The 17,680-nt window shown below is 35.2% G+C and overlaps 1 protein-coding gene across 1 annotated transcript; it reads right to left on the minus strand.

Annotated features, from left to right (window-relative positions):
- Nucleotides 1-294: 294 nt before the first annotated feature.
- On the minus strand, nt 295-11,168 carry LOC128861056 (protein commissureless 2). The gene is made up of 2 exons (XM_054098945.1): nt 10,279-11,168; nt 295-1,419 (listed from the first exon to the last, which is right to left on the minus strand). The coding sequence occupies exons 1-2, from the start codon at nt 10,760-10,762 to the stop codon at nt 848-850; spliced, it is 1,056 nt and encodes a 351-aa protein (XP_053954920.1). The 5' UTR covers nt 10,763-11,168; the 3' UTR covers nt 295-847.
- Nucleotides 11,169-17,680: the final 6,512 nt, after the last annotated feature.

A 17,680-nucleotide genomic window follows, 5' to 3' on the forward strand; every position in this document is an offset into this window, starting at 1 on the left:
TTGAGGTTTGCTTCGCGTTCTCCAGGGTCTTCACTGCAGCCTGACTGTCACTGAAAACTCCAATTATATTATGCAATAACATTAATAACAATTGTAATTTTTAATATTTTTTAATAAAAAGTTGTGTCAGTATAGTTGAATATATGTTAAATAAATTATAATTTGTCCCATCCTCAAATAATCATCCCTACTTATAAAAAAAAATTCATGAAAATCACTTAATTTTCATGCGTTCACAGTGGTATTTCCCCTCAGTATAGAAGAAAAACGCAATCATTTTCGAAATTTTTTTCATAATTTATTTAAGGAATTCGTATAAATTTAAAACTATAAAAATAAATAAATGCATGGTATGATTTCCTACAAAATATAAATCTACATACATACGTATTTACATATCTAAAAGTATTTGTTTCACAGTCGAGTTCTATTTACAAAAATTTCTAATTTAACTTACAAATACATAGTAAAAACTGTGATTCGAAACTGGTAACTAAGCCTACCTAATTTTTAAATCAAACAAGCAGTTGTGCGTAGGATTCACAGCAGTTTCGAGAAAGCATGCGCGGCAAAGACAACTTCTCTAGCTTTTAATTTCTCCAATAATTACATTTTTGTCCTGCATAAAAATCTAGCACATACACACTTAATGTTTGAGTCTACGTAGGTATGTAAATAAATATAATAAAACTAAGTCCAACAACATTCAACTATTTAAACAATATCACAGTTGTGTTTCAACAGTTCGCAAACTGTCAAACTTCTATACTTAAGTGTCACTGCACTGACAATTGCGGAACTTCTCAAGTCTTCTGTTGTCGGGCAGCAGCTAGTTTTTATGCGCCAATCAGACTTCACTGAATGATGCTGTTGGTGTTGCCACTCTTGGCTGCATTGCTATTGTTGTTGTTGTTTCCGTTACTGTTGCCACGGAGTTTGATGTTGATAGGCTTGTATGCTTTTCTTTCGCTTGTTCTGTGGATGCGGCAGCTGACTTCTCACTGACATCTGTCAATGTGACATTTGTTGAACCCAACAGGTTGTGATAGACATTGGCGGCCTCCTCATAAGTTGGCAAAACCGCGTAAGCCTTACCACCGGCCATTACTATGCCCGCTGGCGTGGTTGTTTGCTGTGACAGCAATGGTGTCGTCACTTCGACGAGTTGTGACTGAGGTGATTGTGGAGGCTTTTGTTGTTGCTCATTTGAGACTTTTTCATTTGCATGAAATATGCTAAAGACGCTGGGATGCACAACGAGGCAGGATTGTGGGGACTTATTGAGCAACTCAAGTGCAGCTTCGTATGAAGGCAGCCCTGATACGAGTGTATAGTCGGGCACGGGATCTTCGAAATCGGGATGCATTTTAGTAGTTTCATTGTCGAGCGTGTCGCGCGATTGCGTGACGGTACTGTGATCTGCAAGTAGGAAAAGAAGGATGAAGGTGAAATAAGTTGGCAAATTTTAATAGTAAAAAATTTTTTTAGTTTTTTATATAAAGGAATCAGGGACTAATTTCAAAAAAGTTATGACAAGTAGCAACATTTCAACATTTATGGGGAAAACCATAACGGCATTCTAACGAATTCTGTTTTGATTTGTATGTAACATTTTGAATACTTTGAAGTTTATACTCGAAGAGTTGAAAAAAATCTGAAGAATCAAAAAAAAAAGCAAAAACAAAAATAATAATAATTAGCAAATTTTTAATGAATTAATCTGCGTAAGCTGTGAATATGCAAATTTGTATACGTCTACGGGTGAACTCGCAATGATAGTGCACAGTAGCAATATGAAATTTGCTGATAACCTTGAGCTCACTTTACCGTTAAAGAGCAACCAAATCACAAAAACAAAAAAATAATAAAAGTGAAAATAAACATAGAGCTTTAGATTTGACATCAGCCAGTTAGTGACGTAGTCAAAAGTCAAGGAACGCTTTATCAATGTTTGGCAGCTTTTGTTATTGAACAAAAAAAACCCAGTTCGAGTTATCAATAAATAAATATGTACATTAATGAATTTTGCCGCCCTGACTCAAGAAAAATGTTTTGTTTTTTCTTGATGCTACCCCTTGACTTTATTCTATGGCTAAAAAATGAGATTCTTATTTTTTTTTATATGCCCTTTCATGTAAATTTGTTACAAAACGCTTATGCACCACCTTGATTAAAAAGCTTCCGGATCAACCGCCAGCTGACGCTCTAAGCCAACTGATTTGAGTTCTGTTTTGTGTTTTTGTTAGGTAGCCACATCTGTGATTAGTTTAGGTAAGGTTGAATCGGTTGTCCTGTGGGACACACGCAGGCTCATAGCGCATTGTGATGCCGCGTGCGGAACTTTTCCTTATCTCTCCTAAAACTAGTGTGCACTTATCAGAAATTTTAGAATATCTCTGATTTTCTGAGATTTTCCGATTCATTAGATAATGTTCTGCCTAGGAAACCTACGTCTAGATAGAGAAGCACGATGGCACAGAAGGCACGACATCGTTTCCCCTCTCCGTCATCTAGACAGCTTCTGCAGAAGTAATGTGTTTGCACACCCATCCTCTGGGCGTGCCTGCCGATTAGACAATGTCCCGTTATAACTGAAATCAGTGTGCTAAGACTGTGAATATTTCGGCTTAGCAGAGATTCTATGCGTTTAGCGTTGAGAGTCGGCCACAATTACCTGTGGTTAACATTCCGACAAAAATTGTACCGCCATTCTGTGACATTTGCAAAAGTTACGCCGTCTTGAGTTAATCTATCCATACACTTATTTCGAATTTTTACAGCTTTAAAACGGATTTGAATTTACAACAACGAGTTTGTATTAAATTTTGCGTTAAAAATTGATTCAATGATGCGGAATCCTTAGAAATGTTGGGAAAATGTTTTGGGATACCCTAAAGAAAATAGCTTGGGGTACGAGTGGCAAGAACGCTCCAACAGAGGTCGTGAGTCCATCGAGGAAGACGAACGTAGTGGCAGGTCGTCGACATAGAAAACTGATGAAAACATCAATAAAGTGAAAAGTTGATTAATAACAAATTTACCATCAGAGAAGTGGCAGTGGACTTGAACACTGCTTATGGATCCATTCAGGGCATTTAGTTGATGATTTCGGTTTGCGTCGTATTGCTGCAAAGTAGGTCCTAAAGCAACTAAATTTCCAGCAAAAAAGGGACCTCGTTGATATCACCAAAGACGCGTGAATTGACATCAGGCGAGTGAGTGGAGAGCTCTGAATGAACCAAGACTAGAAAAACCCTTTCGTTTTCAGTCAACAAAGAAAGCGATGCTCTCAGTTTTTATAGATTACAAAGGTATTGTGCACCACGAATTTCGGCCAGAAGGTCTGAGAGTTCAGAAGAACTATTATTTTGCCATTATGAGACGCTTACGTGAAGCAATTCGCCAAAAAAGAAAGGTTTTGTGGAAAAACAACTCTTGGATTTTGAACCATGATAACGCACCCTATCATTATCCCTGAATTTTTGACCAAGACCGAAACGAATAGCATCCAAAAGCCATCGAAGTCAACTGATATCGCTCCCTGCGATTTTTTTCGGTTTGATCGAGTCAAAACCCTACTATGGGGAACGCGTTTTAAGAGCGAAAGGAAGTAATGCACAAATCGAAGATGGCTCTGATGGCCATACCAGAAATACTTATAGAGTTCCAGCAATGTTTTGCGAGCTGGTTCAAACGCTGGCATAAGTGCGTTGCTATTGGTGGGTTGTACTTTGAACGTGATAATATTATTTTTGAGGAAGGAACTTGTATTTTGAATTTTCCGAATATAATACGGGAACTTTTTGAACAAGGTACAAATGAATAATTGGCGCTTGCACCCTTCTTTATTGGGTATTTGCCCTAGCTTTTCCTCCTATTTGTGGTGTACGTCTTGATGCTTTTTTACAAATGGAGGATCTACAGTTTTATGCCGACTTCGCACGGTGGATTTTTGTAAGAGGAAATACACGTAGCAAAACATTCTCTTCAGCACTCAAAATAATATAGAAATTATGAGAAGTAGCGAAAATGCTGAAAACTTTATTTTGAGCTCCAAAATACTTCAAATTAACTGTACATGAAAAGTAGATAATTTGTCATGAAGTGATCATTTTATCTGATCACATGATCAGCACACATGTCTTTCATATAACTACGGTAAGTTTTAATTGAGATACCCATGATTTCGTGCACATAGCTCCCAAAGATATCTAAGAATGCTGAGCTTGCTGAATGCGTTAGTAATATTTATTTCTCTCGAAATAGTTTTGTCTATGAACTTGTCATGAAATGATTGTGAGATCACATCATATGATCGCATCATTTACCTAATATATCTTCTATTGGGTGCAATTCATTCACAATAATAGATTTTCGTTTGGCATATAACGATATCAAACACATAAATGCAATTAATATCATATGAAGTATATCAAGCATATGATGAGATTATGTGATAAGATCATATGATGAGATCAAATGATGAGATTATGTGGTAAGACCATATGATGAGATCATGGGATGAGATCATATGATGAGATAATGTGGTAAGATTACATGGTGAAATCATATAATGCGGTTTAACGTTCATTTCAATGCAACTTCAAAGGAATATATCTTTCCAATTTGAGGCAAATTAGAGAACAGTGTATCAGCACAAATGTACATACTTATATGTATATGTATACCTCAAAAAACTTAGGGAACTAAGTGAATATACGCCAATCATGTGATGATGTGCTCATATGATCATAAGACCAGATCAAGCGACCATTTGTTTGGCAACTTTAAAGCTGCATATCTTTCTTTTCAGGAACCAAACGGGGAAAATATACCTTTTCATCATGTTAAGCATATCTTTTAGCATGTTTGAGGGCTATGCCGGCCGAGTGTTACCGCTTTGAACGAGCATATTGCAATCAGCCAAGGATAATAATAATAATTAATTGCTAGAGCGGCAATGAAATCGGCAAAGGATAGTTGAGAAAAGTATAGTTCGTGACGTTGAGAGAAGTATGGCAAAGTTATTGTGAGTTGCTAAGATAGTTATTAATTTGTTCTTTTTTGTTTTTTTTTTGCTGATGCAGTTGTTGAAATTTTTACTTAATAACTTGTTTTTGTTATGATACATTTCATTCAATTCATCATTACTTTTAGTCTTATGAACTCCAATCAGATTTATTCCGAAATCTTCTTCTTCTTGATTGGCGCGATAGCCGCTTACGCGATTGTGCCCCAATTTAATAAAGCGCGTCAGTCGTTTCTATTTCTTTGAAACGAATAATAAAGATGTTTTTAATTACTGATTAATTGATAGTAACTTTTTATATGAGATTATTGGCAGTAGTGAAAAGTTTTGGTGTAATTATCCGCCTTATCTAGGCTTATAATATAAGTCACTGATTTTTTTGTGTTAGTCACGTGCTTCAATATGTGTTGTAGTCAAAAGGTGATAAGAAGAAAAAAACACAAAAATAAAAATAAGGAATCATAAACATCGAAACCAAAAATAAAAAAAAAACAGAACAATATAAAACATAAAAACAAATATCGCAATCAATAACTAGTTAACGTCCCATTATCAAGTGTCGTAAACCAAATCATTAGTCGAATTTTAATCTTAACTGGCATACATACATATACATACACATACATACATATAAATACATATACATATGTACAAATGCACTTTAAACAATTGGCAAGAACTTGTTAGTCGTCACGTCTCACTTTACCTAATAAACTGACCTAAATTTACTGAGTTAATTTCACTTTTGACCATTTCGTATAAATTTTGCATTTATTATTCAAACGGTATTATAAAAATCGCATTTGCGCGCACGAAAAATGGTAAAGCATATTGTAAAAATAGTTATGTTTGTATACATATAAACACTCACACATATCTACAATGTGTCTATGGCTTATAGCCAAATATAATATGTGCGCTTGAATGGTGTAAGTATGTTGAGAAATCGTCGCCAAATAGGCACAGCTGAATGAAAATGCAAACACACACGTGTTCGTATGTACGTTTAAGAGACTCGAGGAAGGCGTTTGCAACTATGTATGAAAGTGCAAGCAGCTAACCGCATAAAGTAAACATAAATATTGGCATTATCAATATGCCAATTGCAGTTGGGCAAGCACGAATATGAATTCTCTAAAATTAGTAGGTTGGCGTTGCTTGCTGTTTGGTGCTGTGGCTCAAGGTGAGATACGAATACAACAATGTAATCAACCTGCGTTCAAATTGGTGAGTATACACAAGCGCATATTAATAAATACATATTTTCGGATTTAAGCTCAAAATGAACAAGAAGAAGAAGACAGCCGTAGCAGTGGGTATTTGCGTGTGATATATCGGCTGTAAGGCCTGAGTTCGAGCTGTGCCTTCAATGTTAAATGATTTACTAGACAATGGCAAGCCCACCGGCATATTTCTGCTATTAGATATATATTTATTTATTTAATTATATGGAATATAATTACAAATAATTGCATTACTGTAGTAAGGCACCTAGCTGCTGGGGCTATCGGCCTGATGCTGTTATAGAAAAGGCACTGCTGTTCAGAGCGGCATACAATTGAAGAACGTTCTTTGCTTCTAGGACAATGACAAGGCGCTATTTAATAAAAAAAAGTAAATAAACAGATGTAAGGCTTAAGTAAACTTTACTAGTTTTGTTTGATTTAATTTAGGTAAAATTTTATTTAATTAAAATATAGTTTTAATTTTATATTATTTTATTTAATTTGTAATTTTCTTATTTCATCTTACATTATATCGTTTTGTTTTACATTTATTTGATTTAATGTACTTACAATAGTATTTAATTAAAATAAAGTTTAATTTTTATATTATTCAATTTAATTTATTATTTTTAAAATTTCTTTTTTTTGCGTTGTATTTCGTCCCTTATCATTTCATTTTATTTTACGTTTATTTGGTTGAATTTAGTGAAAATTTTATTTGGCTTATTTGATTTAATTTAGGTAAAATTTTATTTAATTTAAATATAGTTTTAATTTAATTTATTATTTCATACATCATTTTGGTTTTATTTTATAATACATTTGTTTTATTTTATTGAATATTAATGCATTTGACTTTATTTCGCTTTATTTTTTTACTTGTTCAATTTGAATGCATTTCGTTTAAATTTTTTTTCTTTTTTTATGTTTGTTACTTCATTTCGTTTTATTTTATATTCATTTATGTTCACTACTTTTTTAATTATTTAATTAATTAATTTTTTTTGTGAATAATTACTTTGTTTAATTTTAAATCATTTTAATAAATTTATTTATTTTTGTTTATTATTTTATTTCATTTCATCTTATATATAAAATAAAGTCAACTTTTCGTGTGAGCTCGCTAACCGACCGTGTCTTTGCACCGAATTAATCCAAACTTACACACATTGTTAAGTAGGTATTGAAGATGGTTTCCGTATAGTTTGGATACCTATTGGTGGATAGGGTCTCGAGATATAGGTCAAAACGTGGATCCGGGTAACCTTTGGATGTGTACGTACAATATGGGTATCAAATGAAAGCTGTTGATAAGTGCTTTAATACAGGGTAATTTTCATACCTATTGATGACTAGGGTCTCGAAATATATGCCAAACGTGGACACGGCGTCTTTGCACAATGAATTTTTCGTTTCAATTTCAGTGTTTTATTAAGCATTGGAGCTTTTATAACCATTATCCATTTATATATTTCAAAAAAAAAAAAGAAAAAAGAAATTTTTCCCGAACACTTAGTGAATACATGTTTGGTTATTTTTTCAATTGACAATCGCCCACGTGCTTTTTGGTTATGTTCAATATGTTCAAGTGTTATCAATATATTTTTCTTATACATTTAGGAATTTTCACGTGGTAAATTGGAATTAATTAATGTAAGTTTTCATCAAATTTAGTGGATTTATTTTTTCGGTTCATATGCGATAAGCTACGATACACCATGAGTGAAAGAAATGGTAAAAAAAATGAAAAAACAAAAGAAATTGTTAAAGGATACAAAAGAAGAGCACGAAAAATGCGTAACTTTGATGAAAAAATAAATAGTCTTATCATGCAAATTGTCAACAATTTCCAGAAGAAAAGAGATGATTTAAGAAAATCACAACAAAATAAAATAATAAGTTAATGAAGAACCAACATGCAATATTTGCAAAAGAAGTGGAATGGCAAGGGTACTCCAACAATGTAAAAACATCATTTGGGATGAATGTACAATGGCGCACAAAAAATCGTTAGAGGCACTTATTCGTACATTGAAAGACTTGCGTGAAAATCAACGTTTATTTGGAAATGTATTGATTTTATTAACTGGTGATTTCAGACAAACGTTACCCGTTATTCCGCGATCAACCCCAGCTGATGAATTGAATGCGTGCTTGAAAGCATCTAATTTGTGGCGATATGTGACGAAATTAACACTAAACACAAATGTTCGCGTTCAACTCCAAAATGATTCAAGTACTGAAGTTTTTTCAAAGCATTTGTAACAAATTGGCAATGGACGAATTCCTATTGATAATAATGGCTTATTTAAATTTCCAGATCATTTTTGTCAAATAGCAGAATCAAAGGCCGATTTGGTGCAAAAGGTTTTTCCCGACATAACACAAAATTACAGGAATCACAATTGGCTAAGTGAACGAGCTATATTAGCAGGTACGAATAAAGATGTTAACGAGATAAATGCAGATATCTTGGATAAAATACCTGGTGATGCTGTTGTATACCGGTCTGTTGACACAATTATCGACCAAGATCAAGTAGTTAACTATCCAACCGAATTTTTGAATTCATTGGATATATCTGGATTTCCGCCACATTATTTGCAATTAAAATTTGGTGCAACCATTATTATTCTTCGGAATATTAAACATCCAAAATTATGTAACGGAACTAGACTTGTAGTCAAACGATTGATGAATAATGTTATCGAAGCACCTATTTTAATTGGCAAATTCAAGAATGAAGACGTTCTAATACCGAGAATTCTAATGATTCCACCTGAATTGCCATTTGAATTCAAGCGTTTGCAACTGCCCATTCGTTTAGCATTTGCAATAACTATTAATAAATCACAAGGGCAAACTTTAGAAATATGCGGGATTAATTTAGAAGAACCAGTATTCACCCATGGTCAACTATACGTTGGCTGTTCACGTGTTGGGAAGCCAACAACATTATATATTTACTCAAAAACAAATAGAAAAACAAAAAATATTGTTTATGCCAAAGCGCTTGAATAAAGAATAAAGAAATAAATAATATGAAAACCATATCTTTTCTGTTCTAAACCATATCTATTCTATTTTAATGTGCCCAGCAAAGCGGGCCGGGTTTGCTAGTTTATTTATATAATATTATTTTAAATATATATTTATTTTTATTTTATTCGGATTTATTTATTTTTTAATTCTTTAAGTTTACATTTTTTAAATATTGTTGCATATTTAATATTTTATTTTTTGTTGTTTTGCTTTTTGATTTCATTCCTTTTTAATACATTTTCTTGTTTACTTATTTTTTATATTTTATTGTTTCATTTGGTTTTACTTTATTTTATTTCATTTTAATGCATTTATTTCTCTATTATTTTTTTCATATTACTTTATTCAATTTCATTTTATTTAATTAATTTATTTTTATTTTACTCGCATTTATTTTATTTTTAATTTGATTTAATATTTATTTTCTTTGATTCTTTTCGTTTTTATTTTATTTTGTTGTAATAATATTTTTGTTTATATATTTTTTTATTTCATTTCCCTTTATTTTAATATATTTAAACTTCTTTCTCTCTTTTTTATTTATTTTTTTATTTTTGGTTTTTATTTCATTTCATGTTTGCGCATTTTTTTGTTTACTTAGACTTTGAATTTCAGTGTTTTATTTCATGTTATTTTATTTTAATTTATTTCTTTCTTTTTTTATTTATTTCTGTTTTCTATTCCATTGCGCTTTAATCAATTTTATATATTTTACCATTTAATTTAATTGAAATGTTTATTTTTATTTTACTCAGGTTTATTTAATTTCTGGTTTTTTAATTTATTTTTCTTTATCTTATTTCCTTTTATTGAATCTAACTTTATTTCATTCAATTCCATCTCCCAAACTTTTTGTTACAATACCCATTTTCATCACTTTCCCTGCACACGCGGAACTAATTAGTCCTCTATTCAAATACAAATATTCCCAACTATTCAATTTCCTTTTCACAACCACTTCATAAACAAATATCTACTCACAATTACTCTTCCATGTCCGGAACTGATGGTACAGGAAGCACGAGCAAATGCAGAACACCATCGAGATGAGAATCAGTGTTAGCACAATTCCAATCCACACTTCATTCATAAACTTGTCGTACTCCACTTGGCGTTGGAGCTCATCCATGGCGTCAATACCAGATGAATCGATAACGACGTGATTCGGTGGGGACATGCGAAACAAATCCATACTTTTTTCCTCTCCAACCGAACTATCCACACCCGGTGAATTATCGATTTTAATGTATTTTCTCAATTGTATAGAATTAAGTAGGGTAGCGCCAATTCTTTGCAAAATTTCACTTGATGGACTAATCGTAGTTGAAGAAATATCTAGTGTGGACACTGTGGGCGTGGCAGTTATGCTTGTTTTACTGCCTTCGAGTATTTGCTGCGCGTACCCATCCAAAGGTGGGAATTCGTGTGGCAGTTCGAAATTCAATGAGCGTGTCAGACCATCCATATTCGCGTTTATACGGCTTACGGCAAAAAAAAAGCTACGTCTGCAGTAGGGGACAATATCACTTTCTTAGGTCGCCGACTTCACTTTACTGCATTTACTCACAACAAAGTGTAAATGAATTGCGTTTTGTGTACTTTCGGTTTTTCTTTTTGTAATTTATTAATTATTTCTTTTGTGTAATTACTTTATCAGAGTGGTTTATTAACTTTCTCCAGAAGTATTTTCGTGCATTCAAGGCTTTTTCATATCTCAGATACTTTGTAAATATTTTATTTGCTTCTCCTTTGTTAAATTGCTTTCGTGTTATAAATTGACTTTACGACTTTTCTCAGCACATTTTATTTCACTGCGCGTTACACTGGCGAATACGTCCGTAACTAACGCAATCTCTATTTAAACTGTTTTCCACACCGTAAATATGCATCCATAATGTACGGCTCTCTGGCCTGTTACAAGAAACACAAATGCAGCACACAAACGCAACTATGCGCCAAACTCTCATTGCGCTGCTCGAGGAGAGGCGCTCCGTATTCCAGCTTGCCAATGATCTGCCACAGCAGTTTGAGTATTTTTCAATTGCGTTATCAGCATGAAAACATTTTGTAATAGATTTCTAGCAGCACATAATCGGATTGGGCGAGCATTTGCTCTCCACAAACTATTGCACGATTGCTCATGCGCTCTTTGAACTCACAATCGATCAGCAGTGCCGTGAGTACAGCAACCGGCTACCTGTTTTTTGTCAATTCCCCAGCTTTCCTCACCATTTGTGGCGTGTCTTTTAGGCATTGCTTTTCATTTTATTCGTGACGCTGAATTTATAACAAAGACCTAATTTTCTTCTGAAAATGGATTTCTGTCAGTTTAACTGCTCTTTCCGCTGTGCAACATGCATACCCCTGCTCCACCACCGTCTGCCACTTTCCTTGCCGTGCGAGTATTACCGTCTGTTCTTGCTCATTTGCCGCTCGGTTACGCACCAACGAACATCAGCTAGAATATCTATCCATTCTTCTGCTCTTCTTCTATCATTTCCTTGTGGATGAATGGACGGTTGGATGGATGGGAAATGTTCTATTATTCCGTTTCTTATGCATATATTTTTATAAGTAGTATGTACATACTTATGCATTTAGGTAGCTACTAACACGCAGACACCATGTGTTGTTCCTGCTTTTGTATTGCTTGTTCGTGTAAAACCATGAAATGATCTTATTCTCTAAAATAATTCCAAATATTCCTTTTTGAAATATCTCTGTTTGTGCTAATGCTTGTGGGTATACTTTCAGAGCAAGTAGAGAGGAAGAAGAATTTTTAACAATAGATTCAAATTATGTGGCCCATAATTGGCGTTACAAAACAATTTGGAGGGAGTCGAACAAAGTTTTTTCGGTGCTGCCGCGCAGCTTTGTACTAGAGGATTTATTTTGATTTCCAGCCACACTGCCAAATGACGAATATGACAGGCCTCTCGCTAAGCAATGCTATGTCCCCAAGTGTCGTGGACTCAGACACAGGTTTTAAATTTCTTACAGCATTAAATATCTTAGTTCGTATTTTGTAATATCTTTGATGACACGCACATTACCAATAGCAATACAAAAATGTGTAGGTAAGTTGATACTGATGCTGTTACTATATACATACATATGTGCGTATGTATGTGAAAATTATGTTTCTCTTCTTATTTTTTAACATTTACTCTGTACTGAAATTTTTTTACGTGCCAACCTGTCACTGCTCTTTGCTGTTGTTATGGGATTAAATTTGTAATTGTAGGTGCAGGTTGTGGCAGGCTCGATCATTTGTCCTGGATTAAGTAAAAACCTTACGCCGTTCGCTTCGCGTACTCCTTCTACGGATTACACGAAAAACAAAGATGCTCGAAATAGTTATTTTCTTGAAAATACCACTAAAGTTGAGAACAAGGTTTCCAGTTTTTCGTTATAATCTTTGCGCTAGCGCTAGAATATTGAAATTATTTTTGGAATTCTTCTTGATTAGCGCGATAAATGATTAATCAATTTTGGCCGATTTGTTTTCATAATGAACCGAAAAAATAAAAATATTAATAATCAGTCGGTAAATAAAGAATATCTCCTGTGCACTATACGGCATTTGATAGAGCAAATTCTTCACAAATAGCCAGATTGCAGGAAACCTCCCATAGATATTTTTTACCACATTCAAGCACCATCTTTCTAACTGACATTTCGGAGCTTCCCAGAATGGTGAACTATGCACTCCCACCTACAATTGCTATTACAACATTCACGACCCTTCTACTCTCAAGGGAAGAATGGGAACGGGATGGTGTGAGACAGGGCGAGTCCCTCTCTCCGATGTTTCATTTCCTCCACATTCTGAGGCACGCTGAGAAGGCAGTGGGAGGAGTGAATACTTTCGATAGCGTAAAGTCCCCATACGCCCACAGAAGCGGAGCCTGGACGCAGGAACCCGTTTGTGTCAATAAGCACGGCTTCACCTTAGAGATATGTTAACGCTGTCCCAGGGTGGAAATCAGCCGAGGAGGAAGAATGTTATAGTATTAGTGGGAGTATGACCCATGCACCATTGGTGTGATGGCACCTTTGATGATGTTTCTGAAATTTTGATTTACACCTCCTGACTTAAAAAACAAAAAAAGGCCAAGTGCCTTCATTTATAAGTATACACAGATGGCTCAAAGCTCGAGGGAAGGGTGGGCGGAGGTGTATACTCCGAGCATCTTGGGATCTCCTTCAGTTTTCGGCTCCTGTTTTCGACTACTGTAGTGTGTTTCAGGCTGAACAGATGGCGATAATAAAGGCGTGATGCAGTGTACAGTTTCATGCGATACCTGGTGATGATATCTACATTTTCACTGATAGCCAGGCGGCGATAAAATCACTCACAAAGTAGTCTACAACCTTCATAACCGTCAGGTAGCCATGAAATGCCGCATATCTCTTAACGAGGTGGCTGAGTCATTTCAACTAAAGTTAACATGGGTTTCTGGCCATTGCGACATTGAGCGTAACTGCAGAGACGATGAACTAGCTAAACTCGGCACCAAATTGACCGATGAGTACACAGGCAATGACATAGGAATATTCTTACAGACTTGTAAGGAAATCATAAGAGCAACGAATTTAAAGATGAAACCACCCGCAGAACCGCCAGACAATGCTAAACACATGGAATCTCTGCTAAGCCAAAATAAGTACAATCTTAGCACACTGTTTTCCATTATAACGGAGCACTGCCTAACAGGCAGACGAGTTCAGATTAGAAATAAAATAAAAAACCGCTGAAATAAGCACCTAAGAAATAAAATAGAAATCTGTCTAAAAGTCTGAAATAAAAAAATAAATAATAAAAAACACTGTGAACACTTGCCTTGAACTTTGGGATGCGCGCAACCTTCCAGTAAAAGAAGAGTCAAAGAAACTTCGTAGGGAGTCAATATGCGATTTTTATTCACAGAAATCGTCGAAATAAGAAAACCAGCTAACTTTCGTCTAAACCAACGAAGAGGTCCTAAATTGATTATATTGTAGGTAATTATTGAATCAACCGTTTTGAGTTACTCACCTTTCAACGAAGCTCGCCTGCCTTCATTGAACGTAGGTCCTCCATTGTAAATAGTCACACTTGGCAAATATTCCTTTAATTATAAAGTTATGTAGGATAATACCAACATCGTGCACTTAAAAGATAATCTGATTTGCTTTATTCCTGCAAAAAACCGCTTGAAGTCAATAGGAACAAAACCCTTTCAAATCAAATTAAATATTCAGCGGAGCGACATAGCAAAGGTAAACGTAAGCAGAGAGGTACATTCATCATTATAAAATTATCAAATCAAACGATCTCAGAAAAAATTCTACAAAGAATTCCAATTCCAATCGCTTGGAGTTTATCCTTAGTTACCAGCCTACTACTGCATGCAAAGAATAAGGAATGAGAAAAGGATAATGAATGACGTTTTGATGGAATGGATCGAATGACCAGTTTTTTTGAAGAAAAAATTTTTCATTTACACTTTGCAGATTGGCATCGCACATACAGTGAATGACAGTCTGAAGATAAAAAAGGTTTAACAAGAGTAAGCAAGAGTAGACTAGCAGATCATTTATTTGCGCTCTGAATTTGGCAAATGAGCAATCAGATAAGATTTTGAGGCGGCGACTGGACGAATTATCACTGAGTGACAAAAAGAGATCGGTTGGTGACTTTTTTCGGCACGTACATTTTTATTTATGAAATGATTAGGTAAATTACTAATACAATATAGCAGTTAGTGTAAAAGGAGGTAAATGTAAATTTTATTAAACCTTCATTAATCAAGACGAATGTTCTAAACCATTTTCACGCGCATAGTTGCGCCTTCGAAGAGAATTAATTAGAAGCTGCTTAAGTTTAGGAACAGCATTTTGTGTGTAGGTCATCGTGTGAAAGGTACGTTTCACTTATACACATGTGAATTTACGAGTGTGTGTGTGCGTTGCTTTAAGTCCACCAGTGATTTAAGCCATTTAAGTTAATCAGCTTTTAAGTTCTTCGCCACCGTTTTGTGTGCATCGTTTACCGGCGACAAACAATCACACTCTCTCGTTTAGTGTATTAACGGTACTATATACTACATATATGTAGCTTTTTATTACTCACATATACATACAAACAACACAAACGGGCTGCAAAAGGCAGAGCCGAAGTTCGTTCTGGTCGCTGACACAAATGCGGCTTATTGAATCTGGTAGCAGCTGCTCGCTCAATGGTTGATTGCGCTTTACTTTAAAGCATTTCGAGACAAAAAATGAACCACAAATGATTTTATTGTATTGCTGACTGCTACTGTTTTGTTGCACATCGGCTTCGGTTGTTGTTTAGGTGAATCTGTGCATTCTGTAGAATTTTTGAAGAAATTAATGAGGTTGTCTTACTCTATTCTTATTTTTATTGCAATACAAAGTATTCACTTTACATGCATGCGGGTGCGGAATTAATGACTATCGCGGGGTATTCTTGGTAACGCTGTTTTCGGTCGGCCGACCGGGCTAAGAAAAGTGGAAATGCATAGTTTCACTATATGCGCATGCGAGTTTTAATATATTTCTTCTCACTGAATGTGGTAGAATTTGTGGTATTTAAAAGATAAATATGACAAATTAAGCGGTTTAAATTTATGCGGCCTTCTTTAATGGAAGGGTGGTTAAATTTTAAGGGCCGATGTTGAATGTGAACCACACCTAAACGTCAAGCTTTTCTGCATTTCATTTCACATTTTTTAATTTCAGACTAACCATGGAAAGATACATATAATTGAGCAACGCGTTAAAGTTATTCAGGCTTATTATGAAAACGGGCGTTCAAATCAAAATGCATATCGCGCACTTCGTGATTTTTTCGGTCAATTTAATCGTCCAAATGTGCGTACAATCGCAAAATTGGGCAAAAGTTTGAGCAAACCGGGTCTGTAGGAGATGTGAAAACACCAATGCATGCTCGTACAGCTCGTACTACAGAAGATATCACTGCTGTTCACGATAGTGTGGTTGAAGAGCCGTCCACCTCAACAATTGCCCAACAATTGCACCTTTCACGCTCCTCGTTGATGAACATTATGCATAAAGATTTGCATTTACACGCTAACAAGGTGCAATTGACTCAAGAACTAAAGCCTCTTGACCATTTCAAGCATCGTCAATGGTCAGAATGGTGGCAGGAAATGGCAACAGTGAATGACCAAATTTCGAAGAAAATCATCTTGAGGGATGAGACACATTTTCACCTCAGTGGATTCGTCAATAAGCAGATTTGCCGCATTTGGGCAAATGATAATCCAAGAGTGATTGCCAAAAAACCAATGCATCCACAAGGAGTGACTGTTTGGTGCGGTTTATGGGCCGGCGGCATCATTGGGCCGTATTTTTTCCTAAATGAGATAGTGGATAGTGTTCGCTATAGTGAGATGATAACGAACTTTTTATGGCCCGAATTGGAAGATATGGATGTGGACGATATGTGGTTTCAACAGGATGGTGCCACTTGTCACACAGCTAACGAAACAATGGCTCTTTTGCGCGAACAATTTGATGGCCGAATAATCTCACGTCGCGGCAATGTCAATTGGCCGCCAAGATCATGTGATTTGACACCGTTGGACTTCTTTCTTTGGGGTTATTTGAAAGAAAAGGTGTACGTCGATAGACCAGCAACAATTCAAGAGCTCAATTCGGCACATTAACGGCATAGAACCTTAATTATGCCTCAGCGTCATCGAAAATTTGGACCATCGGATGGAGGGTTGCCGCCGAGGCCGCGGCATCCATTTGGCCAATATTTTGTTCTATACATAGTTGAGCTGTACCAATATTATCATAATAAAGAGAAATGATAATAATTTCCTAAAAAAATTGTATTTTATTCAAGACCAACACCAGCCCTTGAAACTTAACCACCCTTTATTTCTTTGTGAAACTGCCAAATCATGAATAATTAAATTGGATATTTGCTATCGAAGTTATTCCCTAATAAGCACCGAAAAAGCTTCTTATAAAAAGCAGCTTCCTTTCGGAGTCGGCAATTTTGTAGAGCAGCATCAAGAAGCGCACCACTAATGGCAGGAGAAGCTCGGTTAAGCACTTGATAAGGAATGCTTTCACCAATTATTTATTTATTTATCTAAGTCTATGATTGCCAAATTTATATTCATTACAAGTCTTGGAATGCAAATACAAAATATGTATTGGGTATGAGAATAAGTTTCCGCCCTCCTAAAACATGTGTCGCTGCTGATACTATTTATGTGTTCGCTCTAGTAACATACTGGTGATTTGAAGGTGTATACGTGAGGTCTGGATCGCAGTAGTTGACATTCATTCGAAGGGTAAAGATCCTTTTTTATCTGACGTCAAAAATGTCTACGTTCGTCCT

This window comes from Anastrepha ludens, chromosome 4 (genome assembly GCF_028408465.1).
Source record: "Anastrepha ludens isolate Willacy chromosome 4, idAnaLude1.1, whole genome shotgun sequence".
Taxonomy (NCBI): Eukaryota; Metazoa; Arthropoda; class Insecta; order Diptera; family Tephritidae; genus Anastrepha; species Anastrepha ludens.